General features: G+C 54.7%; 2 protein-coding genes across 12 annotated transcripts in view; both read right to left on the bottom strand.

Annotated features, from left to right (window-relative positions):
• Positions 1-1,083, bottom strand: part of AHDC1 (AT-hook DNA binding motif containing 1) — a 64,514-nt gene extending 63,431 nt beyond the window's left edge. For 5 of the 9 annotated variants that reach the window (XM_046660643.1, XM_046660647.1, XM_046660640.1 and 2 more), the window contains exons 1-2: positions 694-1,083; positions 362-456 (exon numbers count right to left, since the gene is read on the bottom strand). The gene's annotated coding sequence lies outside the window, so the exon portion shown is untranslated. Of the gene's footprint in view, positions 1-361; positions 664-693 lie in introns of those variants that run through there. The other 4 variants (XM_046660644.1, XM_046660649.1, XM_046660642.1 and 1 more) reach the window with 2 other exon arrangements.
• A 6,375-nt stretch (positions 1,084-7,458) lies between these two features.
• FGR (FGR proto-oncogene, Src family tyrosine kinase) lies at positions 7,459-27,260 on the bottom strand. Of its 3 annotated transcripts, none has more exons than XM_046663282.1 (13): positions 27,145-27,260; positions 19,218-19,280; positions 18,010-18,242; positions 17,389-17,491; positions 16,532-16,630; positions 13,405-13,508; positions 13,036-13,185; positions 12,274-12,429; positions 11,998-12,177; positions 11,373-11,449; positions 10,973-11,126; positions 10,061-10,192; positions 7,459-9,951 (listed from the first exon to the last, which is right to left on the bottom strand). In XM_046663282.1, the coding sequence occupies exons 3-13, from the start codon at positions 18,227-18,229 to the stop codon at positions 9,743-9,745; spliced, it is 1,584 nt and encodes a 527-aa protein (XP_046519238.1). In that variant the 5' UTR covers positions 18,230-18,242; positions 19,218-19,280; positions 27,145-27,260; the 3' UTR covers positions 7,459-9,742. The 3 variants fall into 3 exon arrangements, with proteins under 3 accessions (XP_046519238.1, XP_046519236.1, XP_046519237.1); XM_046663280.1 differs by lacking the exon at positions 27,145-27,260 and adding an exon at positions 26,569-26,732; XM_046663281.1 differs by lacking the exon at positions 27,145-27,260 and adding an exon at positions 19,908-20,020.
• Between the last annotated feature and the right edge of the window lie 721 nt (positions 27,261-27,981).

Below are 27,981 nucleotides of genomic sequence, written 5' to 3'. Positions count from 1 at the left end.
GAGGGAGGGGGAAGAAGGAGGGGGCGCGCGGCAGCGCTGGGCGCGCACCTCGCCCCCGAGCCGGGGGAGCCGCGGGGCGGCCAGGAAACCCGAGAACCCCCCCTCCCCGCCCCCCCTTCTCGTCCACCTCCCCCTCCCCCTTCCCGGCGCTGCTTGCCAGGCTTCGAGCCGAGCCCAGCCGAGCCGCGGGCCCCGGTGGAAACAAAGACCGATCGCACCGCGGGCACCGCAGCCACCGGGTCCGGCGGACCGGACCGGGGCGCGCGGAGGGGGCGCGGGGCCCCCCCGGTGCGCTGCACAAAAGAGCCCGGCCGGCCGGTCCCCAGCGGGGGTCTAGGGCTGGGGAGGAGGCGCCACTCACCGGAGTGCTGGGCTGCCGGCTCCGTGGGTCCGAGCCAGGCGAGGGTTTTTGGGGGGCGTCTGTCTTCCGGCGGCGGCAGCGATGCGGGCGCCCGGCTACTGGGAAAAGGAGTCGTGGAGGAGCCCTGAGCCGCCCGCTGTTGCTGACAGCATGGCTCGCGCCGCGGCTCACATTCTCCGCCGCTAACTCCGCTGGACACGGCCCCCCGCTCCCGCGGCGCCCCCCCACCTCGATCACTCCTTCGCTCTCTCTGCGCCCCCCCTCGCTCCCCCCGCCGCGCACACACTCTCACAGCCCTGGACACCCCCGCCCCCACCCCCCCAATTGCAAACCTGGGAGGGAACGCGCCCCGCGTAGTCCTCCTCCTGCTCCTCCTCCTCCGCCCTCCTCCCTCCCGCTCTCTCTGGCAGTCTGTCTCTCTGACTGTCTCTATCTCTCGCTCTCTCTGCCTTTCTCTGCTCTCAGAGCTGGGTGGGAAAAGGAAATGAGGACAGAAAGCAGACGCTGGCTTTGGGTGGTGGTAGCTGGATTCCCTCTCTCCCTCCCTCCTCCTCCTCCCCTCCCTCCTCCTGCCTTCTGCTCTCTCCGCTGAGAGCGGGGCTGAGCGCAGCCTGGCGGGTGGCTCGCTCTGCCCGCCCGCCCGCCTGTCTGTCTGTCTGGTCTGCCTCGCTCGCTCCCTCCCTCCGTCTCTCGCCCTCGCCCTGCCTGCCTGCCTCTCTCCGTCTCCGCCGCCGCCGCCGCTGCCTCTGCGAGCTCGCCTTACCTTCGCTGCTCACCATCCGGAACCCCAGGGGGGAGCGCGCGCGCGGCACGCCGGGACTTGTAGTCCCCGCCCCGGCCGCTCGGCGCTCGGGGCGGGCGGGGCGGCGCTAGTTGCTCCGACGGCGCGGCCCGGAGCCCGCGGGGACCCTGCTCCCGGGCCCCTCTGGCGGCGGCGTGTCCTCGTTTACCGAGGGGTGCTGCTTCTCCCCAAAGATTGAGAGTGTTTCCCACATTCCTTGTCCCCTGCGGGGGGGCTCTGGCTCGAGCGGCGGTTGCGGGTGAGAGCGAAGGGGCGGGGTCTGAGAATGGAATGAGAGTCGAATAGGGAATCTAGGGATTAGCCAAACGGTCTGCGTGCGACTTTCTCGGGCGTACCAATTAAATGGGAGAGGAAGAGGAGAGAGAGCAGGACCGGCTTTCTGAATTTGGGGACCTTCTCCCTCTCTGAAAACGTGTCCTATTGAGTAAAGCGCAAGGAGTTATCGGCGGGAGGGCTGCTCCAGAAACCTCAAAGCCCCAGTAGCGCCTCCTCCTCACTCGGTGACCCCGACTCAAGCTCTGAGCTTGGGGTTTAGCCCCGCCCCCCCAACTCCTAGTTTTCCTAGAAGTCAGAGGGTGCAGGGCACAAGAGTCCTGAGTAATCCGCAGATAGCACACACACACACCCCACCCCCTTCCTGAATTCGACTGAGCTTTTTCATTGTGTCAGGAAGCAAGATTCAGATTCAACAGTTCAGAGCTCCTGCTGCGGCCAGGGGGCTGGGCTCAGCACTTTCACCTACCTCCTCTTCAGGTCACATCTGTTATCCAGCCCCTAGCTCTGGGCCCCCTGCCTGGCCTATCCCCACAGATGGAAATGTGCACTGCCAGGGCCTGGTTACCAAGGGGAGGTAGCCCAGGATGGGGAACTGCTGCTGCAGCCATTTACTAGACACCACAGGCCCCCTGAGTCCTGCAGAGACCCGGTGAAATGGTACTGGTATCATTTCCATTTTAGAGATGAGGGCACTGAGGCCCTAGTCCCCCAGTTAAGATGAGGTAGAGCCCAGCGGGCGGGCGCCTAGGGTCTGGCTGATTCCAAAATTCACTGCTTAACCTATGGGCCATGGGAGGGAGTTGTGACTCCCCAGGTCTCTGTCTGACCTTCTCTCCCAGTGTCTGTGCGTCCTCCCTTGGCACTTCAGTTCCTTCGACAAATGTTAACTGAGGTATGCAGGGCTCACAGGGGACACAGAGATGAATAATGCACGGTTGCCCTCCTGTCCTCTCAGTGTCTACCAACACCAGCCCTGACTGGTCCTGCGCTAGTCCCACTTCATCCGTGCATCTGACATTCCTTTGCTCCGTGTCTGCTGGCTTTGTCTGTCTGGCCCAGTGTCTGAAGTTCCTTCAACAGTGCCTTTGTCCTTGGCCCACCTGTTTCTGACTCCTCCTTTGGCCGACTGGGGTGATGGCCAGCATGTGACAAAGGCAGGTGGTGACATTTTACCAACTTCAGCTCCCTGTCACCACCTGCCCTACACCTCCACCCCTCCCAAGCCCCTCCTCTAGGACAGTCTGGAACCCACAGAGGGCAAAAGAGGGTATCTGGGGGGCACTCTCTATTGGACCTTTGCGGAGGGAGCAGCAGCAATGGGGGAGGTCTAGGGCTGTAGGTAGTACACCTATTGATCTGGCGTCATGGGGCTGGCATGGCCAGCTGGAAAGACCTCCATTTGGGAGCCAAATGAAAGCCATGGTTAAGGTCGTTAGGGGCCCTTTGCAGCTCCAAAATCTGGAATCTAAAGTTATCACAAATAGATGAGGCTTTGGCATCTTGCCCTAGCTGGTGCTCACGAGTGAGAGAGGCCCAGTTTCCCTTTTCTCTCACCCCCAGGCCCCAACACACACATCCTTCATCCTTACGCAATAGGCTCTGCCCCTGGGCATGAAGACCCCACCTAGACTGAATCAAGTTTTGGGAGGCAACTGGGTGGAGTAATACAGGATGGCTTCAAGGAGACAGGGAGCCCCAGGTACATGGGGAGGAAGAGGAGTTTGACAAAGGCATGGGAGGGAAGAGGTTAAGTGATGAGGTACAGAGGGAAACGTTAGTAGGGCCCATGGCTCCACCAGTGAGAGGGGAATAGAAGTTAGCTAGTTTTCCAAGCATGCCCCTCCCACACCAGGCTACTTCAGCTGCCCCCTCCCCAGAAAGGGTGGGTGCTATTAGCCTCCAAGGTGTTGGACATTGCTAGAAACCAAGGGTTACAGGATTTCCCAGTCATTTGAGGCTGGTCTTTCTCTTGGAGCCCCTCCAAATTGTGTTGGGTGGGGGGGGTCTCCCTACACCAACTCAATCCCAGTCTTCCCGTGGGCTGCTGCTGCCACCTAGTGTCCAATCTCCATCTCTGCTTCGGCAACAGTAGTGTAAAAGGGGGCTATCCAGTCCTTAAAAACAGTGTCTAGGTCACCACAGGCTGGGCAGGGTAGCAGTAAACTCCCTGAGAAAGCAGACTTGAAAAGGGGGACCCAAGTTGTGGAAGACCTTGCATCATTCCTTTCTGGGCTCAGCTCAGGCCAATCACTTTTGTGTCAACGTAAGTAGAAAGTGGTCTAGCTAGACCTTAGGAAATAGAACTGAGAGTCTAGAGATAAAATTGTGGGGCCTGAGGGCTTGGAGGCCATGTGGAATAGGCATCAGACCGCCTTGGTTCTGATTCTGCTTTTACAGTGTGTGTTCTTAACCTCTCCAAATCTCAGTTTCCACAAGCGTAAGATAGAGCCATCCCGTCCCTGTGTTACAGGCAGGCCTGTTGAGAAGGTTTACTGAGCACATGGATGTGAGAGCACTTTGAAAACTGGCAAGGGCCTGCTGAGTGATTATTGAGTCATGGTAATCATAGTGACAATAACTGATAGGTCACAGCAGCCTGGAGCGAGGCACCTGGGTCTCATGGAGAGGCAGAGTGAAGCCAGCCTTGGGTAGGGATGGGCACTGTCCTCCCTGACTACAGAAGTTCTGGGGCTGGCCCCACTCTTGGAACTCCCCCAGGAAAGATGTGGATTGCTAGAGAGGGGTTCGGCCCAGTCCACGGAAGGAGAGACTGAGACCAAGAGAGGTTGAGGGCCTGTCCAAAGCCACTGAGCTATAGATCCAGGAACAAGAGGCCCACTGGACTGAGGCCATTATGGCCTTGGTTTTCCCCTCTTCTGGATGGGAACAGCTCAGAGATGGGGCCCAAGAGACCACGGAAGCAGGAAGCCCCCCTCATTGTGGTACAGTGAGAACTAAGGCCCCCAGGCCCCTATTATCCCTCCTCCTGTGCTGGCCCCTCTCCACTCCCTGCTCCCTGCAAGTCCTCCCACATTCCTCCAGGCAACAGGAAACCCCAGCTGCAGCCCAGACTTCAAACAGCTCCTCCCTCTGGGCAGGGGGTGTGGGAGGAGAGGCCAGAGGCCAGAGGGCAAAGGTCAGCTTTGTTCCTGCCGGAGGTGGTGAGGGACTGGGGGTGGGGGGGGGAGACAAGGGTAGGGCCCTTGACAGCCACACTGCGTGTGTGTGAATTCCTGTGTCCATCAGGGTGCGTGTCAGCCTGTGTCTGAGGGTAAATTTGTGTCCTCGGTTTCCTTTTGGCTCATGGACCTGAGCTATGTGTCCCAGTGCCTATAAGTACACCTTTGTCTTTGGGTGCTCAGCCTGGGATCTCACTGCCGTGTCTGTAGGAATCATCATGTGTATTATATATCCTGGTTCACAGGTCTGCTCAAAGCAATGTGTCCTCCTACGGGTATGACCTGGTGTGGTTCTTTGTGTCCAAGAGGGGCGTCCCTCTCCTGCCTCTTCCCCTCTCATCCTTTCTCCACCTCGATCACCGAAGGTTTCCTTCTAGAAAGTGAATCTGACTGTTACTCCCCTGCTCACAACCCTTCAATGGCTTCTCATGGCCCAAAGCTTAGAATCCCAGCCTGAGTACACAGCAGACAAGACCCAGGCCTACCTTGCCATCTTTATCTTTAGCTACCAACTCCCCTCAAATTTTTCTCTCCAGTCACACCTACCTAATTGTAACTCCCTGCACAGTCCCATTTCCTGCCTCTAAGCTCACTTAATTCTGTCCAGTCTGGGATGCCCTTCTCTTGCTTCATTTTTCTTCCTTTGGTGTGGAAGATTGTCCCTGAGCTAACATCTGTGCCAATCTTCCTCTATTTTGTATGTGGGATGCTACCACAACATGGTCTGATGAGCGCTGTGTAGGTCTGCACCCAGGATCTGAACTCACAAACTCCAGGCTGCCAAAGTGGAGCACATGAACTTAACCACTATGCCAACGGCCTGGGCCCCCTCTTGCTTCTTTATCAAGTGAACTTTTACTCCTTTTGCAAGTCTTCAGTGAAGCAACACCTCCACTGAGAAGTCTTCCAGACGTCCCTCTGCCCGACTGAGTTAGGACCCCCCCACCCCGTTCTTCCATATCTTCTGCTTGTGTCTGTCCCCTTCACTCTCATCACAATTAAACTGTGAGCAGGAACTATGCTTTATCTTCCATCGTGTATGATGGGAAGGTTCTGAAGGGACCTAAGTCCTCCCATCCCAGAGGAAAGTTTCCTGTAGTTTTGGATGTTGTACCTAGAGTGACCACTAGAGAGAGCATGGATATCATTGCAGGACCATCCAGGCTGGGGGTGGGGGCGTGGGCGGGTGAGGGGGTGGAGGAGAAGGTGGTTCCAGGAGTTGCGGGGGGAGGGTAATGGATGAGAGGATAGGGTGTGAGGGATGCTGAGATTATGTACCTGCGGGAGAATGACTGGAGTAGATAGTGGGTCCACCCAGCTCAGAACTGGAGCAGTGGGATCCAGGATAGACTCACACCCAATGAGTCCTGCGCCCCCCAGATTTCTTCTCTCTGACTTTTCATCACAACTCAGGGGTCATTCCCCTTGGTTTTCCAACCCTCCTACCTCTTGCCTCTGACCTTCCAACCTTCTTCTTCTATGCCTCATCTGCACCCTCAACTCTTACATACATAATTATTTGCACTTGTCTGACTTGGCCACCTCTGGGCCTTTACACATGCTGTTCCCTCAGTGGGAGATGATCTCAGCCTCTGGCTGCTTCGTCAGGCAGACGTTGTTTCACATCCTCCAAGAAGTCTCCCTTGGCCTCTAGACTGACCATTCCCCTAAGTGTTGTAATTGTTTACTATTCTGCCTCCTGGACAGGACCAGCCTACAGGAGACATCAGTAAATGCGTGTGAAATTAATAAATGACTTACGAATACAATCTTCAGCTATCCCAGGGCTATCCCAGGCCCCTATCTGCACCATGCCCTCCCTGGCCTGACTCTGGGTTAGTTTTATACTTTCCCATGCTGCTCCATCAAATAAGGAAATATGACACAGTGGGATACATGAGACTTTGAAGTCACACAAACCTGGGTTCCAATCCTGACTCCACCATGCAGCTGGATGACCTTGGGCAAGTGTTGTGGCCTCTCAGAGTCTTCGTTTCCTCTTTTGTAAAATGAGAATAATCACACTTCTGCACTGTTTCCCAGTGAGGATCGAATTAGATAATACATGTGAAACACCCAGCATTAGTCAATTAGGTGTCCTCCTCCCCCGCCATGAACTTGGAAAGAAAATTGCCCTTTGAATCTTAAGCCGATAAAATCCACGCATCACGGAGGAGAAGAGCCAGGTGGGGGAGTGAATGAGGCGAGAGATGGTTTTGTAAACGACTGAAGAGTTTTGTGAACAGTGGAAACCGCAATCAAGGTGACCCGCCTGTAATCTCAGGGAGGCAGGGCGAGGATGTGATTGAAATTAAGAAAACCGAGGCCTAATCAATTGCATTGTGCTCTATCTCAAGGGAACAGAAGGATGCACGGAAAAGGGGGTGCAAGGGAGATTCATTCGGCTGCACAAGAGGGAAGGATGGGGAACCAGTAGATACACGGATTCCAGGCTCAGGTGGCTCTGGTCTCTGCTGAGGAGCAGTGAGGGCCTGGCCAACTCCAGGTGACTCACTGCCCTGCTGGGCCTTCATTTAAACTGAAAGGGGCTCCAGGTACCAGGCAGAGCCCCATCAGGCAGAGGAGAATATTCTGGTCCCAGGAAAAGACTACAGAGACTAAGAGCACTGATTCTGGAGTCAGAGGACCTGGCAAGCCCCTGCTCTGCCACTTACGTCCTATAACCTATTTACTCCTTGGGCCTCAGTTTCCTTATTAGTATAATGGAGATACAATAGATTTCTCCTCACACGGTCCTATGAGGGTTAAATGGCAGCATGCCTTGAGTAGGATGCCTGGCATAGAGTAAGTAACTTGTAAATGGTAATGACAAAGAGAGCTAACATGTATTGAACATTTTATTGCCATTTCACAGATGAGGAAATTGAGGCTTAGAGAGATCAATCAATAACTTGCACAGACTCACAGGGCTAGTGATTGGTGGAGGCAAGAGTTACACCAGGCACTAACAGCTCCAGAGCTGAGCTCTTATCTGCTTACTCCATGCCTGGTGGAAACACTGGGCCTCTGGCTTATACATCAGGTTCTTGTGAGTTTGGTTGGCTAGAGACTGTGGCCCTTGGGAAGCCCAGGACCCTGGGAGTTTGAGCGTGTAGAGCTAAGTCTCCTACCCCTGTGACCACCTCTCCAAGCAGCCACTTGGCCTCTCTCCATCTTATTGCTCCCATTCAGCAATTCCCAGTTCAGGGCTGAGGACAGGGAGCTCTCAATCTGCATTGGCCACCTTGTCCCCTTTTCTTTAGGTCACTCAACTTGGTGTGTGTGCGTGTGTGTGGGGGGGGGTTCCAAAGAATCTTTCTCCCAATGTCTAGAGGGAGGAGGATCCTCGAAACATCCAGCTGGGGCAGATATGATCTCTTCCCTAAGCACAGAGGCAGTGAGGTCTGGTAGAAAAATCACGGGCCTTGGTGTGAGACCTGGGTTCAAATCCCAGCTCAGTCCCATACTTCTGTGTTACATCACATACATGAGGGGTTACATGACGTATGTCATGTAACCGCTGAGCCTCAGTGTCCTCCTCTGTACCTGGGGGCTGATCATAGAACCAGATTCAGGACTGCATCAAGTGAAAAGATGGATGTAAACACATCCGGTATTCAGCAGAAACTTAATGCGTTATTATTATTGCTATTATTTCTCCCAGCCTGACCGTGAACTCCTTCAGGACGGGTACGGACGGTCTTCTTATTGTTTGTGTTCCTTGGTTCTGCACAGCAAATGGCCGTCCGCAGACTTAATACCTAGTAATTGTTTGCCAGTTTCAGCAGTGACTCCCAGCTCCCAGAATCTTTCCCCGTCCATTCCCAGAGTAGGTCAGTGTCAACACTTTCCTGACAGGAGAGGTGGGAATCCTTATTCCCTGTTCCTCTTGTTTCCACAAGGAGCCACATCAGCTGCCAGAGTCTCTCAAGGGGGATCCAGGGGGTGGGCCAACTCTTCATTGCACAGACGCATGGCAGGCTGTTTAGAACCCCTAGTCCCTGCCCGCTACACACCAGTAGGAGCCCCAAGTCCTTGCGACAAACAAAACTTGTCTCCAAACCTCTTCAAAAGCCCCCTAGGGGGCAGAGTTGCCCCAAGTGAAACCCAACGAGCTGGACTCACCCTCTCCCCTCCCCTCTCTTCTGTTCTGGGGAGCTGCAGCCAGCCCACTGTGCTCTCACCCCTGCCCCTGTCCAGGGAGGCCTAAGGTTCTGCTGTGGAGCCTGTGGTGAACAGTAAATCTGCTAAAGTCAACTAAAGAACCAGCAAACCCACTGCACACAGACTGAAAGCCACATCAGGCATGTAGGGGACATTCTGATCTCCAGTTGCCTGTATTCTGTATCCATCTCTCAGCTTGTCCTTAAACTCACATGGACACAAGCATCAGGACTCTTGGGTGTCCTAAAACACACCTTGGGTGCCCTGTGCTTAGTAGCCTTGGGGTGCTTTCTCACCTCCCCTGCATCCCAGCAGCCAAAGCAGCACCCCCCCTCCCACTGACCACCACCCCTCCAAGGAAGGGATTCTCATGGCTCAAGGATTCATATTTTCATTTTCTTATTCATGAAATCAACAAACACACACATGATCTGAGAGGTTGGGAGCCGTCAGGAACCCTCTCCCTAGCTCTGGACTTGGACCCCAGCCCTAGACTACAGCGTCCACCCAACAGGAAAGGTATCCAGCAGAGACTTTCCCTGTCTCTGTAACTTACAGACACAAGAGAACTGAGTAGGAGGTGAATTCTGGGGGCCTGGCTCAGGGTGGGATGACAGGGTAGGAAAGCAGGGATAGGAGACAAGTGAAGAAAAGGATATACAGTTTTATAAATAACTAGACATGGTCTGAACATATCTTTTTTTGGAGAGGGGGACAGGAAGGCTAAAGGCACGCAAGAGCCTAAGTGGGAAGGGGGGAAATAGTGCTTGAGGCCAGAGTAGGTGAAGGATGATCTCTGAGCCTCGATTTGCCCCATCTTTAAAACGAGTGAGTTGCCCTAGATGGTGTCAGAACAATTTGCTTGCGCTGACATGCTAGGACTCTCCAGGCTTCTAAGCCAGGGGCCTTGGGACCAGCGCCCTGTAGATTGGAAGGGGCTGGCGGGCACCTCCAGAGAGGCTATGTCTGATCCCCAGGCTGGTACTGGGGTTCTGTGGAGGTGAAGTAGTCCTCCAGGAAGGACTGCAGGTACTCGAACGTAGGCCTCTCTTCCGGGTCCAGACGCCAGGTTTGCTCCATGGCCTCGTATAGGGACGCTGGGCAACCGGGGGGGCACGGCATGTGGTATCCGTGCTCCACCTGTTCCAACACTTCTCGGTTATTCATGCCTGGAGGGTGGGGCTCCATCAGTCAGGGGGCAGAGCCCCTCCCAAAGAGACAACCAGGAGGAAGCCCTTTCCCATAGCCACCCCTCCACCTCCTCATCCCCCAGCCAACCTGGGTAGGGGACCCGGCCCTTGCTGATGAGTTCAGTGAGCAGGATCCCAAAGGACCACACATCTGACTTGATGGTGAATCTGCCAAAGAGGGCAGCCTCCGGGGCTGTCCACTTGATGGGGAACTTGGCCCCTGGAGAGATTGGGGGAGAAGGGAAAGTTAATGAGGGAGTCCCTAGAAACAGCTGTATTAAAAGAATGGTGTCTTTAGGATTGGGGACCCTGAGGACAGAGGTCTCTGGGCATAACGGAAAGGACCTGGAATCTAGCCAGGACTTACTGTGCATCTAGTATAGTGCTAGGCACTTTACAAACGTTGTAATAATTCTCATAATAATAACGGCTAACACGTGTATAGCCTTTACCACGTGCCAGGCACCGTTTTAAGTGATTTACATAATTAACTCATTTAACTCTCACAAAAGCTGTGTGAAGTGGATATTATTACTATCCCCATTGTACAGATGAGGAAAAGGAGGCCCTGAGTAGTTAAGTAACTTGCCCAGATCACACAGCTTCTAAGTGGCTAGGATTCCTACCCAGGCATGCTGGCTACAGAGTTCAGGCTATTACAGTCTACTGTCTTTCACTTGAGAATTATAGCAGTGCCTGGCACATAGTGCATGCTTGATAAATATCTGTTGACATATTGTTGTCTGAATATTTTCATTTTACAGATGGGAAAAGACAGCTTAGAGAGGTTAGCTGACTTGCCCAAAGCCACATGGCTGGTAAGTGGAGGAGGTGGGATTTGAACCCAGAGTTGCCTCTTCCACTACATCAGGATGATATGGGATCATAGATCCCACAGATCCCACATGGTCTGGGGATAGGGGGAAGGGTTCCATGTGGGGCCTCATGGCAGTCCCTTGGTGCACTGGGGGCTCCTGGAAGTTGAGGTGAGGCAGGGCACCTTGCCGGGGGTTGTACTCATCATCCTCGATGAGGCGGGCCAGCCCAAAGTCAGCAATCTTGCACACCAGCCGCTCCCCTACGAGGATGTTGGCTGCCCTCAGGTCACGATGGATATAGTTCATGCGCTCCATGTAGGCCATGCCCGCAGCTACCTGGGGGGACAAGGTATGGAGAGATGGGAACACCATGGCTTGTGTGAGAAATCATTTGAAAAACCCACTTTCCAGATGAGAAGACTGAGGTTCAGAGACAGGCAGTACCCTGCCTCAGGTCGCACAGATGATCCAGTGAGTCGGGCTGCACTTCCGGGGATAGGCTAGGTGTTTAAGGGCACAGGGATTTGTGGAAGGTTAGTAAGAGGGGGGATCTGAGAGATAAAGGCTGCTGTCCTAGTTTACCTGGGCTGCCATGTCCACCAGCTGGGGCAGCTTCAAATCCTGACCCTTCCGGTCCTTAAGGAATTCCAGCAAGCTACCTGGGGAGAGGAACTCAGAAAATCAGCCCTAAGACCCTACCCGCAGCTCCAGGCCAGCCTTCTCTCGCTTGGCCCCGCCCCCTGCTCCCAGCCCTCCTACCTAGATCGGCCCCTACTCAGGACCCTGCCAGATACCTCAGCCCCTCACAGATCTCGCCCAGGCCAGGCTCCCACAGACACCCTGACTGCCCATGTTTCGCTTCTTCTCTTCCTCGATCCCTCTAGACACGCACCACTCAGACTCCGCCCCAGACCCTTCCTCATCACAGATCCCGCCTTCGCTCGCCCAAGCCCCACCCACCAGCTGACCACACCCCCCCGACCCCCAGGCTCCGCCCCCAGGCCCAGATCCCTCCTTGTCTAACTCGGGCCTGGCCACACTCCCAGCACCCACATGGCTTCATTCATTCCTCCCCTCACTCAGTCTCTACCCATGGTCCCACGCCCCACCAGAGATCACCACCGAGGTCCCTCCCCTAGAATCACCCACCTTAACGTCGCCCCAAATCCCGCCTCCCCAGACTCCGCCTCCTGACCCCGCCCCTCACCGTGGCACATGAACTCCGTCACGATGTAGATGGGCTCCTCCGACACCACCGCGTACAGCTGCACCAGCTTGTCATGCCGCAGCAGCTTCATGACCTGCGCCTCCGCCAGGAAGGCCTTTGGGGACATGGTACCTGGCTTCAGCGTCTTCACTGCCACCTTCGTGCTGCCATTCCACGTGCCTGCAGGGTGGTCGCGGCTCGTCAGGACCCACTCCCCGCCCGCCCAAGCCTTCGCCCCAGCCCCAGCCCCGGCCCCTGCCCCCAGGATCTCCGTACCCAGCCACACGTCGCCGAAGCAGCCAGTGCCCAGCCGGCGCTCGAGCGCGATGGAGCTACGGCTGATCTCCCAGGCGTCCTTGGCCAGGCCCAGGGTCTGCGGCCTCATGGTGGTGCAGGCCGCCGTCAGCAGGTGGCACAGTCCATCGTTTACCTCTGGGGGGGGGCAGTTGGAGGTCACTGTCAGGCCAGGATGCCCCACACATCTCACCCCAGCCCCCAAGATCAGTTATAAGGAACTGGGCCACAGGTGAGGTCACAGGCCAGGGAAAAAGTGGCACCAAGAGGGAGAGATGATCCCTGCAAGAATTGGGGGCCTCCCCAAAGGGATCCAGCTGGGCCTCCAAGGATAAGGTGGGATTCTGACAGGTGGAAATGGAGTTGAGGATTCCAGACAGAGGTGTGGACATGAGGCCCTCACCCTTCCATGGACCTCATCCGTGGCCTAACCAACCAAAGCAGAAACCCGGGCATCACTTCCCACCTTCCCCTTAATCCCACAGCCCATCTTCCAAGACAGGCCTATTCGGCCTCCTACCCAGCTCAGACATTAGTGGGCTCCATTTGGCCATGGACAACCTCACGCCTGTTTCCTCTGGAACCCTACAGAGCAGGATCCTGGGCTGGAAACCCAGACTCTTGAGTTCTAGTTCTGTCTTGGCTGCTCCAGCTTTGGGAGGCCCTTCCCTTCTCTGGGCCTCAGTCTCAGCAGGTTGGTTCAGGGATCTGAAGCACGTGTCAGCCCTGAGGCCTCGCCCTCACCAGTGTAGTGCTGTACCAGCTCCTGCACCGAGTCGAACTGGGTCCGAGTGGTGATGTAGTAGCCACCTGTGTCCAGCTTTCGGATCTTGTAATGCTTCACGTGATCGCCTCTGGCCTCATCCCAATCTCGGATGGACAGGGAGTAGGCACCTGTGGGCAAGGTCACCTTCAGGCCTGCTTTCTTCCTTGCCCCCAGTCTGGGAGCCCAGAGAGGCCCAAAAGGCTGGGAACTCTGAAGTTGGACAGCCACATTCCTTAAACCCTGTCCCAGTCTTGGCCCTGACCCAAGCCCCACCCCACACCTCCTAGTCCCATCCTAATGGCTAGGCTTCCCAGTTGCCCCTTCCCAGGCCTTGGTGCAGCCCCCACCTTTGGTGGTCTCGCTCTCTCGAATGAGAAAGGCACCCCGAGGATTGCCGGGGGAGAGCAGCTGCCTCTCCGCATCCTTCCTCCCGATCTTTCCAAAGTACCACCTGTTAGGAAGGGCCAGCAAGAGTCAGGTACACCCAGTTCAACCCCCCACTCCGCGTCCTGGGAAAAGTCACCCCACTAGCCAACATTCAATTTCCTCACCCGGGAAACGGGGTTCATACACCTGCTTCACAGCCTGGTCGTGAGGATCACAGAGAAGGGGAGTGTACAATGCCTGGCACATGGTAGGTGCCCAAGAAAGGGTCGGCGTCTCTCCTCCATTCTCTGGGTTTCTCTTGAATTAAAATGGCTAGGAGTTCAGTTACCAGGGACCTCAACAGGGTGCCACCAGCATTAGTCCATCTCACTATGGCCCTCCTTGGTCTCATTTTACAGGGGAGGAACTTGAGGCTCAGAGAGGGGAAGTGACCGGTCTACAGGCTGGCTGATGAGCTCCGCCTAGAACCCTTTGTCACCCACTCTACTTCTTTTTCTACCACGGTGGCAATCCCTCAGATCCCTTTCCCCACACCGTCCTCAAACCTTTTCCTCCAGAACAACACCCATTCCTGCTTCTCTTCCCCTCTGTCCAACTGCTCCTGCCCGGCTCTGACGGCTGCTTTTCCTCCACTTTCTGAAATTTGGTTGTTGTTCTAAACCTCAACTTCAATCTCAGGCCTCAAGCCTTCCTGTTTTCTCTTGGATATTCTTCCAGGGGCTGGATGGAGCCTTAAATCAACTGTGAAAGTACATGGGGGAGTGAAGGGACACAGGTGCCATAGAAAACTCTGATATCATTTGATCACTAAATTGGCCTGTGACCATCTTGGGCTGAATTCAAAGGAGCATAGTTTTCAAAGCAAGGGAGGTGGTGGTCTCAGTGAACTCTGGGATTGTCAATCCACACCTGAGTACTAGGCACAGTTTGGGGAAGGCGTTGGCAAGTGGAATGTGCAGGAGGGTAGGCAGGCTGGGGAAGGAGGAACTGTTGAAGCTGTGTGGAGACAGGACACATCCCCAGGTTTTTTCAAAGCCCTGCCCCCACCTACACCCATGACATTAGCTACTTCCTTAATAATTAACATAATAATAACAGCACTAATTTTGTGTCAGGCTCTGCTTTAATACATATGTGTAGTCATTTAATTCTTATAAAAATGCTGTGAGGTACATACTATTATTAATGCCATTAGACAGATAACGCCATTAGAGGAAATTGAGATACCTAGTGGTTTAGCAACTTGCCTAAGGCCACAGGGCTCTTAAACAGTGTTGACAGAATAGGAACCCAAGTTGTCTGCTTTAGGGCCTGCTTTCTTAACCACCACACTGCTCTTAACCACCACACTGCACTGAGCACCTCTCAGAACTGCATGACACTGCCCCCAAGATGTGGACACAAGCACGAACCTTCTGCCACCTTCTGCATCACCATCCCCTCCTCTCCTCTATGCCTCCTACCACCCTCCCCAGATGAAAGCCACATCCCACTTGAGCTCTGGACCCCACCCACTCTCCTCTGCTCAGGATACCCCTCCCCCACTGACCAGCCCCCATCTGCAGCCTCTCTGTCCTACCAGCCTCTATATATGCCCACATTTCTTCCTTACCCAAAGGAAACTGTTCTAAGCCCTATCCTGCCATCAACAGTCTGCTATATCTCTCACCTTTCTTTCACTTGAAAAAGCATTTCACACTTGGGTCTCCACTTCCTCACCTCCTACTCCCTCCCAGGCTCTGCTGTCTGGCCTCCACCCCCACTTTACACGGAGAGAACTTTCACCAAGGTCACCCTCATTGCCAAATCCAGTGGCAGCCTCTGACACTCCCTCTCCTGTTTCCTGAAACTTCTCCTCTGCCCTCCTGCCTGTTCAGACTGGGCCTGGGCTGGTTTTTCAACGGCTCCTTCTCCTTCAAGGGCAGCTTTCCCCAAAGTTGTGTCCTAGGGCCAATCTCTTTCTCTCTCTCCTCCTCTTTCTTCACCCTCCTATGCAGCTTTAATTATCATCTCTACTCTGAAGAGTCCCAAATTTCCATCCCTGCCCAGGTGTGCCCTCTGCATGAGCCACAGCAAACAAGCTAAGGAGACTTAGTGCCAATTAGGAAAAGGTGCCCCTTCCTCTGGGCTAATTCAGCGGCATGGCTTGGCGTGGGCTAGGCACTTATACAAAACACGAACGAATCTAACTGCTGACATCTCCACCTGGGGGTTCCTCTCCATGAACCACAACCCAACAAGTCCCCTGCAGGACCCAACCTGCTCCTGCGTGCCCCACTTTAGCAAATGGCACCATCACCCACTCAGTTCCTCAAGAAGACTTTGGGTCACCCTTGATTTCTCCCACTCCCCACAGCCCAATGGCATATCAGTCACCAGATCCTGGGGACTCCCACTCTGCAATCTCTCCAATCTTGCCTTTTCCCATACATGTATGTATGTGCGGCGATAGAGAAAAAAGCTTTTATGAGCCTCAGTTTCCCCATCTATAAAATGAGGAGAATAGTAATATTGGTGGTGTTTTTGTGAGAATTAAATGAACCAAGACGGATAAAGTACCTGTCACGGTATCTCAACTATATACTGGTACTCCATGAATGATAATTCCCTGCCTCCTTAATAGAATTAAATCTAAGTAATGCCCCAGTGGATTTATTTAGCACTTCACAATTTTTTAAAGCTCAGACACTGTTATTACCACTCAGAGGCAATATCTATAATGCTTAGCAAATGCAGCCAGACCATCTGGGTTCAAATACCAGCTCCGCCGACTTACTAGCCATGTCAACTTGGGCAGGATATTTAATCTCTCTGTGCCTCAGTTTCTTCATTCATAAAACAGGATAATAATAGTTTCTAACTCCTTTAATACACAGAGAGCACTTTGAATAGTGCCCAGAACATACAACGTGTTAGATAAGTATTATCTACGATTTATTATCACATTTTTATCTTCACAATGACCTTGGAAAATTATAGATAAGGAGACAGGCTCAGAGCGGAGCTGTGACTTGCCCAAGAGATGGCCTTGAGTCTGGACTCCAGGGTCCTGTCCGTAGGGCCGGCCTCCCTCTCACCCCTACTTACTCTTCAGCCTGGATGGAGTCCACAGGGGCCACATAGTTGCTGGGAATGTAGCCAGTTTGTCCAGAGCTGAGGGACCGAGCCTCCCACCAGTCACCCTCACTGCAGGCACAGAACAGGGGATGTCAGTGCAACCCAGCCTCACAGGGGATCAGATAGAGACTGGCCTCGCCAACCCCTCATCTTGGACACACACACCCAAGGGCTTTTGCTCTGCTTCCAGACACTGCAGCTGTCCAAGAAGGACTTCTCTCCACTGAAGGAAAATGTCTGGGGATATCTGGGCCTCCTGGCTTCCTCCTCTGGCTCCTCAGCTGGGCTGGGGGTTGGGTGGACAGCTCACTACGTCATTTCCTCACTGAAACCCCCCAGTGGCTGCATATTTCCTTCTGGATAAAATCCAGACTCCTCAGCATGGCTTAAAAAGCCCTGCAGAATCAGTTCCCACCCGTGTCTCCAGCTTCTGCTCTCTCCGTTCTGCACCTCATACTTTATGATCCACCTAGACTGTACGGCTTGGTGGTTTCCAGAAGTTGTCATTTATTCTCATTCTCTCTCACTCTCTCTTCCTCTTTTCTCACCTCTTCCTTCAATGTCTATTCATTTTTTCTGGTCGCAGCTTAGAAATCACCTTCTCCAGGAAGCCTGCCCTGATCACCACTATCCTGGGGACAATGTTTGGTGTTCTTTCTGGGCCCACAGTTCCTCATGTCCCCCCCCCCCCCCAACACACACACATAGTGGCAATCACCCAGGGTTGTTATTGTCATGTATCTGTGTCCCCAACTAGGCTGGAGGATAGGGACCAGGTAGGATTCCTCTCTGGGCTATGCCCTGAGCTGGGTGGCCTGGTCACTTACGTGTTATTCAGGATGTGGAACTTCTCGCCCTTGGTGAAGGTAAGGTCATCCTCTGTCCGGGCCTCATAGTCATACAGGGCGATGAACAGGGTCACCCCAGTGCCTGCAGAGTCAGGGCTACTCAGCAGAGCAGGGCATGGGACAGGAGGTACCAAGGGAGCTGAGACCTCCAAGACCCCTAGAGTCCCATTCCCCCGCCAGGTGCTGTGTCTCCCCACTACTGCAGTGCCCTGGTTCCCAAAGGCCTTTGGAGTCCAATGGATTTCTGATTCGGGCTTCACAGCTTGGCTCCCCATGGATTCAGGACACACAACTTCAAGCCCATCCCTCTTACCCTGGGATGTCCCCAGGTCACCCACTCCTCCCCTTCCACACTAAGAAGACTTCCCACTTGCATCTGTCATCAGGGTCCCTCTCTCAGACTGGGGACAGAGCCACATCTCCCCCTCAGACTGGGGCTTCCGAGGGTGGGGCTGTACATACTCCCTCAGACTGAGTGCTGAAAGCAGCGCTGTGACTCCCCCGTCATACTGGAGGCTCCTAGGGACAAGTCCATGTCTCCCATTCCCTCAGGTTCTCCCAGGGTCCAGGCAGTGCCTGCCTCCAGCCCACTGGACTCACCTGAGATGCCCCTGATGGTGCCCGCATCAAGGAAGGCAGAGCTGGCGGGCTGAGGGGAGAAGTTGTTGTAGTTGGGGATATGGGCAAAGGAGGACGAAGGCCGGCCCTGAGTAGGGTCAGGGCCATAGCGATCCGCAGCCCCGTAGCCCCTCAAGTCCCCTTCCAGGCCAGCATCCTCCTTGGGCCCTGGCTCCAACTTCTTGCAGAACACACAGCCCATTCCAGGTGCCCTGCTACAGAATGGAGGTATGCCTCACTCAGGGGCCTCTGCCAGATATGCCACCCTGTGCACACATGCAGGCACATGTGCACGCACACACACATTCACACAGGCATGCAGCTTCCCCTTTCAGGCCTGGAGTTGGGGGTCCTCCCTAGTGAGGGATAAAGGTGGGGCAGGGCCACCACCGACTCTACCTCCAGGCTGCCTTAGTGTGTTTGGAGAAACTACGTGTATCTTCAACGGGTTAGAAGAAAGCTTTTCTGCTTTGGGATGTTGCTTGTGTTTATTTATATATTTCTGCCTCCTATTGCTTCACTATGTTGTGTTTCTGTGACTCATTCAGAGTGCTTGTGTGTGTGTGTGTGTCCTTTGTGAGTCTCTAAGTATTTGTGAGTTTGCTTGTGGGTGTGTGTCTGCGTGGATGTGTGTATATGATTGTGTGTACATGTCTCTGTGCACGTGATGGCTCTGTGTGTATTCGTGTCTGTGTGAATGTGTACGCATATACATGTTTCTGTGTGAGCGTGTAGGTGTGTGCCTCTGTGTTTATATCTCCTTGCATGCAGGTCTGTGTGAGCAGGTGCCTCTGTGTCTGTGTGTCATGACTGTGTGCATAGCCCTGTGTGGGAGTGTATGTGTGTGTGTGTGTATCTGTGCGTGCAGGTCTGTGTAAGTATACGTGATGTCTCTGTGCGTACATGTGTGTCTCCCTCTGTGTATGTGAATTTCTATGTATTGATGTGTGAATGTGTGAGAGCTGTGTGCCTGCACCTGGAGAATCCCTGCAGAGGGGGATCAAGGCCATTTCCTGTCGCAGGTCCAGCCTCTGGCCTCTCAAGCTGCTTCATTCTGGCTCCCCCAACTGTTACCTAGCAACAGAGCCCTTGCAGGAGGAGGGGGCTGTGAGGAGTTGTGGGGCCCAGGAGGGCCCCCCCGCCCCGTTTTCTGACCCTGAAAGCCCTCAGTCCCCACTCCCCCAACTCACCCTTCAGGCCCCTACTCCTGGGTCAGCGGGGCTGCCGCATGGTCCTTGGGAGGGGCCAGAGACCTGGGGGCGAGACAGAAGGACATGGAAGATGAAGCCTCTGCCAATGTTCCTGCAAGCCAGCTGCCAGCGCCTGCCCTCTTCAGGAAGCCAGAAGGCCTGGGCTCTGCCCCAGCATGACTTCTGCCTTGATTTTCCTTCCCACCACCCCTGGCCCACTTACACATCCACCCTCACAGAGGACACACCACCCACACTAACTCTCTCATTCACATATCCACCTGACACACCAACACATTAACACACACCAGCACACAGTCACGCACCAACACTCACAGCATACACTTGCATGAGTGTGTTTGCCAACACCACCACACACCAACACAAACGAACTCTCATATGAGTCCGAGTTCTGATGTATAGTAGTACACACACATACATATGTGCGTAGGCTGCCTCTCAGGTACAGGTCAAGAGACTTGTACACTCAGGCACTCATATTTTTGTGTTAGACCCATCTCTCCAAGTGGATTTCTATCGAGCCATGCACAGCTCACTCATGGGCCCCTAGTCACTGTCTCCTAAAAACAAGCCCTTCCTTCCCGACACCGCCTCTGCTCCCAGCCTGCGCTGGGCAAACCCCAGAAGCCCCAGGGCCACATCTGGTGGCAGAGCAAAGTGAACACTTACCTCCAGAGCTTGCTCCTATCCCCATATCAGGGAAAGGCCCAGGTCAGAAGCCGAGGCCACCAGGGTCCCTTGGGGAGCCCTCTAAATGAGCCAAGCTTTTCCGGGTAGCTGTGTCCTCTGAGCAACAGGGCAGGCAGGTCATTGAGCAAGGGCTCCCCACACCCCGCCAGAAACTCTGCCATTGCAACACCCAGAGAGGAACTGCTGGGGACAGGGCTCAGTTTCCTAAGATGTGAGGGGAACGGAGAGGTGGGGCTGATCCAGTGGACCCTGATCTCCCCCAGAGGGGCTTGAGGGCCTTTGGGACAAGGGCCCCCACGTTGCCTTTTTTGACCCCTGAGTCCAGTTCCCCTTATGGATATCCTCCTCCTCTTCTCTTTGGGTCCTGTGCCTTCTAGCCAGCACCACTCACCTCTTCCAGGAAGCCTTCCTGGACCCACCAACTCTAGTTGCCTAGCCGATGGCTCTGTCACATCAGTGCCCTCTAGCCCCACCAGCCCTTCTCACCCTTCACTGCAGCTCTTCTCCCATGTGTACGGGGGAGGGGGACAACACCCGTGTGGTGAACTGTGAGGCGGGCTGTGGTGACAGCCCTAAAATAGCCCCTGTTCACCAAGCCATTGCAGAGATCTTCACCTCAGGAGCCTCCCCTGGGGTGAAACCACTGAGTCTGAAAGGCTCCAGGATGTTGCAGGGCTGGTTAGGGCCAAGGACAGAATAGAGGTACGTGGGGAGTGGTATCCAGGACACAGGGAAGGGATTTCCGGCACCGAGGGGACAGATGGGGTAAGATGAAAACAAGGGTTACAGGGTGAGAATGGAGGTCTTCTCACAGGAAGACATATGTGCACATCTCAGACGGTCACAAGGCCTACACTCAGATCCACACAGCCCTCCTGACATATTCTTGGACACACACATTACCTCAGCTCCACACAGCACCTCACAGTGACTCTGAGCTCCGCTGTACGGATTCACAGACACATACATCTTCAAGGATTCCCACACTCCCATATACACACACCTCCGGCCCTCCCCCATCTACACACAGACACACACACACACACCCCCACGCACACACAGCCTCTCCACAAGAATAGCATACACAGAATTTATAGCACTTCCTATGTGCCAGCCACTGGATTAAACATTTTACATATATTACCTCATTTTATCCTCATAACAATGCTATGAGGTAAGTATTATTATTATTGTCGACAAGGCAACTGAGGCAGAGAGGTTTAGAAACTTGTCCAAGGTCACACAGATCCTGGTATTGGGCTCCAGAATCAGAGACACTTCTCTCCATTATCTGTCACAGACATGATAATTACAGCCATTCCTGAAAGCCCACAGGGACACACAGAGACACACAGAGTCCTCCCCCAAGTCACAGACCCACACAGAGTTCCCCTGCGACACAAACTTATACAGCCTCTTGGGTCTCCACATAGATACAATGTTGCTGCTTCCAGGAACATATTGCCACACTGTTTTTAAATCAGCCTAAAGGGAGCCCCAAATTCTGCATGCCTGGAACGGGGTGGGTGTTCAGAAACTGTCAACCTCTGAGAAGGAGTTGGAGGGCTCTGTGGCCTGAGGAAGGGCCCTGGCAGGGCTGACAGTGTGGGCAGAAGGCAGCGGAAGACAGTTCTCAGGGCTTTGCACTCCCGGCCTTGATGGGGACCAGACCCCTGGGCTGGGCTTGGCACTCTGCGCAGCAGTGTGCTGATAGGGTGGGGGATGTGGGGCAGAGGGTCTGGCATCTGCACAGCCCAAGGCAGTGAGGGGGCCACATTGAATGTGACCATGTTCATGTGGTTTTGTTAGAAGAGTGAACCAGATGGGGAGAGACAGAAAAAGAAAAGGCAGAGACCAACAAAGATGGAGAGAAATAGAGAGACATAAAAACAGAGAGAGAAAAGGAAGAGATAGGGACAAAGAGAAACACTGTGGTGTGCTGGTGTACTGACTCTTAAAAAAGAAAAAAAAAAAAGGCCCTGATTTGGAGCATTTGCTGATTTCCATGGTGTAAATAGTCCCACCATGGCTGACTTCAAGTTACCGAAGTGACTTTCTGAACGCAGGGCTGGGAAGAGATTTGCAGACTCAGCTCCCCAGGGCCAGTCCTAGCTGGCTCCAGCACATCACTGCCAGCAAGAAACAAAAGAAAGAGAGACAAACAGAGACAGAAATGGGAAGAAGAGAGACAGAGACAGAAGAAGAGAAAAGCAGAGATGAAGAGAAAGAGCCAGGGACAGATCTGAGAACTAAAGAGACAGAGAGCAAAGGAGAGAGAGGGAGCAGGTTGTGTCCTCTCTGCTCAGGCATCTGCCTGAATCTAGCCGCCAGGACTCTTTCTCCTCACCTAGCTCTGATCCCAGCTAGTGCCACCAATTCTTCGGAGAGTGATTTGACTTCCTAGGAAACTGGGTGGCAGTAACTATTAGTTTAAAAGTGCTAATTTATTAAACAGCTACTCAGTGCCTGGCACTGAGCCAAGCAATTCCCATACATGATCTCATTTGGTGACCCTAAGAGGTAGGTTTTATGATTGCCAATTTTCCAGATAAGGAAACTGAGTCACAGAGACATTAAGTAACTTCCCCAAGATTACATAATGAGTAAGAGGAAGCTAAAATGCAGCCCCAACAAATATGGCTCCAAAGACCACCATAAGCACTGTTCTATTTTGTCTTCTTAGTAGAAGCAAAACAAGCATGACAGTGTGCCAAGCCCTGTGCTACATGCTCTATGTTCTCATTGCAGCCCGGAGAGGGGAAGTGACCTGTTCGGGGTCTCTTAGGCAAACACTGATTTTCATAGCCCTCAAACCTGAATCCACGTTTCTTTTTGCTCCGTGCTGAACTTGGCTGCCTGCTAACACCAGAAAGGCAGCAGCTCAAAGAGTAGCCACAAGCATCCTCGTCACCGTAGGGACTCGGGCCTGTTTATGAATATGCCTCTTAAACACCTGCTTGACAGGAATCCGATTCCAGAGCCTCGTCTGGGTCAAAATCAGCTTGTGGGTGTCAGAGCTGAGGTGCAACACTGGACCGTGGCGCTCCTGCTTTCGACCTCTCCCTCTGCATGGCCCTCCCAGCTCTGTTCTTTATATTATATTATTAGCTCTGGAACTTTGGATGAATGACATAAACCCTCTGAGCCTCAGTTTTTGCATCTGTACCTTCTGTGCAGTTCTTGGGAAGACTGGAAGAGATGTGGCTCTTGCCCAGTGTGCAGTGGCCAAGTGAGGCTGAAAACCACAAGTAGCAAAGCTAGACTGGCCCCCAGGGACCATTTATCAGTCCGTCCTCTTCTTGCCTATAGGGGGGAAGTGGCTTGCTCGAGGTTAAACAGCCAGACAGGGGATTCAAAGCCAGAACTATTAATTCAGGTCCAGAGTTCTGTTCCCGGCACTGCGGCTGTGTTCCGCACAGCCTGAGCAGGAGGTCATGCTGTCCCTGACTGGTGAACGTCATATTCCCTACCTAGTCCCCGGCCAAGTGAACATACCTCTCCTGCCATATGGCAGCTGGCCACTCGGCAGGGAACCTGCCTCCTGCACACCCTACTCCTACACACAGGAGCCCAGGCCCACCTATCCTTTCTTGAGGTCCATACTTCCCAAAGCCAGGTCAGGACTTTGATGTAGACACTGGACGTCCTGCTCCCTGCAACCCCTGCCAAGTATCTGTGGGATCTGGATATTCAGGCCCAAATTCTACCTGGCCTTACAACTAGCTCAAGATGTCACGCAAGTCAGTTCACCACTCTGAGCTAGCTTCTTTGCCTAGAATATAGGAATATAAATCTCCACCATACGGGGTTGCTTCTGAGCATCAAATGCGGTCAAGCCCCTGAAAGCACCAGGCACACAGTAAGTGCTCAGTGAACTTTCACTTCTGCTCCTTTCCCTTGAGGAAGGCCCCTCCAAGGCCAAGGGAGGAGGAGTGGGGGGGCTGAGAAGAAAGAGAAGTTCCCAGGGTGAGGTGGGAGGGCTGAGCTGGCGCAGCCGCCTGGGGGATTTTACCAAAAGGGAACTGGGACTTTGGGCAGTGGCAGGAAACCACCATCCTGCAAGAGTTCCGGCTTCTCTTCAGGGCTCTGGGCTGCCCAGGGGCAGGGCACAAGTCTCAGGCCGATTCCACTCATCCAAGACCTGACTCTCCTGACCGAAGCTTCCATCCCTCACCCTCAGAGACCCTGCCCTCCTCACTGACCTCCACTGCCCTTGCTGAGCCCGCATCTCCTTCCCTGAAGCCCCTACTTCTCATTGAACCTCCGACCATTGCGCATCGTCCTTTCTTGAGGCCTTTCAACCCCCCACCCCTGAACACCCAGGGGCTAAGAAGACATACCCCAGTCCAATCCACTCTCTGGTGGGGCCAGGTGTGTGGTGGCCAGAGGTGGGGAAGGGAAGGGGGAAAGGGGGCCTATCTTTACCACATTAGCTTTACCTTCCACACAGTCCTGAGGGTGTCAGCTGAATTTTCTCTACTTCTTGCATGTAAAAGTGGTTTCTCATCTGTTGCTGAAAACTCACCCACCAGCCTCTAAAACAGAGGTCTTTAGGAATTCAAGATTCTTGGGCGACGGGAGCCATGGGTGGTCCAGGGAGAGCTGAGAGAATAGGAGTCTAGATTCCGCAGTGTGACCAGACACTCGCCGGGTCCCGCCTTAGGCCAGCCTGGTCTGCTCTGTGCAGAAAAGGCTCTGGCTACTCCTTCCCCAGCTATGGGGTCCCCCTACCCAGCCTCTCAAGGTCTGGCCACTTCCTTTGCCACATGAGCCCCAGGTGGCTGTGGAGAACACCTGAACACCCACACATATGCTCACACGCTCGTGCTCATTCACTCAAAGCCCAAACCATATTCACGAACGCTCTCACCCCCTCACTCACAGCCCCATGCCCACTCTGGGGCAGAAGGCAGCGCTGAAGCCCATGACGCGAACCCCATGCCTTCTCTCTCACCCACTCCCCTCTCCAGAGAGCTGCGTGGGATTTGGTGGCGATGAGGAGGGAGCTCAGGCATCACCTCTGGCTACTTCCTTCACCACATCAGGGACAAGATGCCCTGGACTCCAAGTCTCTACTGCCGGCCCTGTCAGTCAGTGACTCCCAAACCCCCATCTTCCCACCTGTGAGGTAGAAACAGAGCCCTGCTCTCCCGCCACCACCACAGATGGAAGGAGGCCAAAAGACTCAGGGATCACTGGGTGTGGCACCATGGGGGTAGGGGACAGATCTAAAACCTGCTGACTTTCCCAGGATGAGCCCTAAATATATCCACAAACATTTACTTATTTATTAGACGTCAACTATGTGCTGGTCCCAGGAGGCCCTGTCAGGCTTTGCGGTGCCCCTCCATGCTTTTGAGAAGGTGAAGGAGAGGCTCCCCAGTCGGTGAAGACTCTTTACCCCTCCAGGGCACTAGGTAAAAGCTGCTTTCTCCCTGATTCTCCTGATTGGGGATGGGGTGGGGAGAGGGGCTGGGTAGGGGCAGAGATAATATCTCCCCATAATTCAAATGAGGAAAATGAGGCCCAGAGAAGCCCCATACTTGCCTAAAGCCACAGAGCAATCAAGGGTGCAGTCTGGCTAAGTCCCTGAGACTGCACATCCTCCACCCCAGGATCCCTGAACACTGAGCATCATCGCCTTACTCCTCTGCGGGGCAACCTGCCCCCGACTAAAGACCCAAAATGGGGGCGGAGTTGGGACCAAAAGGGGCTGCGCGGGCAATAAGCCCAACTGCAGCCAAGCGCGGGTTTCTGCCTCTCCGCCCTCTTGTTGCCATGGAGACGGCCCCTCCCGGCAATCGCGGTCAAAGGCAGGATTTCCGTCGGGGCGGCCAGCAATTCCCGGATCCCGAGGGGAACGTGGACCGAGACCGCCACCGCGGGCGGGGAGGGGGCACCCAGAGAGGCCAGCCCTGCTGAGGGCGGGGACTTCCCCAGGAAGCCGGGACCCACGCCTCTAGCGCCTTGGAGGAGTCCCCTCGCCACCCGGGACCCGCCCACCAGCGTGGGGGCGGGATGGTTTGGGGGGCCGCATCCCGGCTACAGGCTTCACCTCCGACTCTGGCGATTCGGGATAGGGGACTTCCTGGACCGCCGGAATTGCGCCCCACATCCTGCATCCTCCAGAAGTGGTTCTCCTTGACCCCTTTCGGGCAAGCTCCTTCACCTGGTCCTCCCAGTCTCCCAACTTAGTCCCCCTCTTCCAGACCCTCAGTTTCTCCCCAAATCCTCACTTTCAAGCTCCCCTCAATTTCCTCTCCAACCCCTTTTGGGAGTCCCCTTAGTCCTTCTCCCCCAACTCAGCCCCCTTCCCAAATTCTATCAATCTTGGTCTACAGGTTTCCCTTCGTTTTCCCCACCAGACCTTTATTGGGGGTCCCTTTAGTCTGCTTTCCTATGTTCCCTCAGCCCCCTCCCTAAATTTTATCAGTCTCACTATCCAGGTCTCCTCAGTTTTCCTCCTAAGGTCCTTTTTGGAGTGAGGCCCCTTTGGCCCTCGACTCCCTCAGCTACCCTCTCCCCCCACCAAGCTCAGGCTGACTCCCCCCGCCCTCGCCCCAGCGCTCCCCCGGGGCCGCGGGCGGGCCGGGGGCGGGGCACCGCGCGGCTCCTCCAGCCCCACCTGACGGCCGCCTACCTGGTCCCAGGGGAGGCCGCCTCTGAAGGACCCCGGCGCCAGCCAGCCCGGGCTCCCAGCAGCCACGAGTGCCGACGTGGGGGTTCGGGGAACTGGGGTGCTGCCCGCCTCTGACCGCCGCCCCCTCTGGGCAGGGAGGAGGAAGCCGCCTCGGACTTCTCTTATTGCAGCCGCGGCGGCAGTGGCGGCGGCGGCGGGGAGAACTCGCAGTCACGCCCCAGCCCCAAGCCAGCTGCCCGCAGCGGGGAGGGGCCCTCAGATCCCAGGCCCGCCCGCCCCCACTTCCCGCCTGCCCCGGGTTACCGGGGGTCGGCTCTCCCAGCCCTCTCCCTGCACCCCAGCTCCACCCCCCAGATCTAAACCGCCAGCACGGCCTGCCCGAAGGCCCCCAACAAAGGGGCAGGTTCTTCACCCCCAGAAGCACCTGCTCTTTTAGAATCATTGCATTTGAGGTTAAGACGAGCTTTTCTCTATCGCTGAAGGGCCCCCCCCCCCCCCCCCCCCCCATGCTTTTGCAGCTGGGAAAACTGAGGACCAGATGGGGACAGGCCTTACCCAAGTTCTCAGTCAGTTTACCTCAGAATGTTGTCGCGAGAGCCACTGCAGACCCGGTCACCATGTCTTTGCCATCCTCAGGGGCTGGGCACTGGGGATGGGGATGCTGGACAATGGGGAGCAGCAGGAGACCCTTCCCTTAGGAAACTGCTTTTCAGAGGAATCAGCCCTCAGGCCACACTAGAGGGGGCGGGGTGTCAGCCTCCCACCCACACCCAGGTTTTAGAAAAACTGAGTAGCTTCCTCTGTCACGGTTCCAGCCTTTCCAACTAGCAGGGATCCCTGACCCCCCTCACCCTGGCTTTCAGTCCCTCCTCCCACCACTGTTACTTCTTCAGCCTTAAACCAAGGACCAGGAAGATTCCTCTTGTCTGGGGAGGAAGAGATGTGTGTGGGAGGGCTGTTTGGTGGAGAAGTATGTGTGTTGGAATATGGTGGGGAAACAGGGAGAGTGTGTAAGCACAGATGTGTGTGTGTGTGTGTGTGTGTGTGTGTGAGATTGTAGGCAAGGAACACAGTGACAGCAATTTTGGAATCAACAACTGGGACACATTACCCAGGCGTGAGTGTTTCTGTGTATGATCAGGGATATGTGTAAATGCCTGTGTGTGTGCTCAGGTGTGGCCCAGTGTGATTGTGGGATGGCAGAGAATGGTGGGATGCAGCTAAGAATGCTTTTCTCCCAGAAAAATGGGAGGAGGGATGGGGAGGAAGTCGAGGTGCAGGAATGTGGGAAGGGTGGTCTCTCCCTGGCTGGGCACCATCACTTCCACCATCAGGCAGTCCCTTGCTGGCCATTGGTCTATATGTTCAATTAACAAACAAGCAATCATTGCCAGTCACATGCCAGGTTTAGGG

The sequence above is a fragment of the Equus quagga genome, chromosome 5 (assembly GCF_021613505.1).
Source record: "Equus quagga isolate Etosha38 chromosome 5, UCLA_HA_Equagga_1.0, whole genome shotgun sequence".
Classification (NCBI taxonomy): Eukaryota; Metazoa; Chordata; class Mammalia; order Perissodactyla; family Equidae; genus Equus; species Equus quagga.
The sequence above is the reverse complement of the archived record's forward strand: the minus strand, read 5'-3'. Positions and strand labels throughout refer to the sequence as shown.

Excerpts from the sequence above, each read along its gene's own strand:
- FGR (XM_046663282.1), bottom strand. The coding sequence starts at position 18,229 with ATGGGCTGTGTGTTCTGCAAGAAGTTGGAGCCAGGGCCCAAGGAGGAT. Across the intron at positions 11,450-11,997 it reads GACGGAGTTCATGTGCCACG|GTAGCTTGCTGGAATTCCTT; the intron begins GTGAGGGGCGGG and ends TCCTCTCCCCAG. Across the intron at positions 11,127-11,372 it reads TGGTGGACATGGCAGCCCAG|GTAGCTGCGGGCATGGCCTA; the intron begins GTAAACTAGGAC and ends TTGTCCCCCCAG.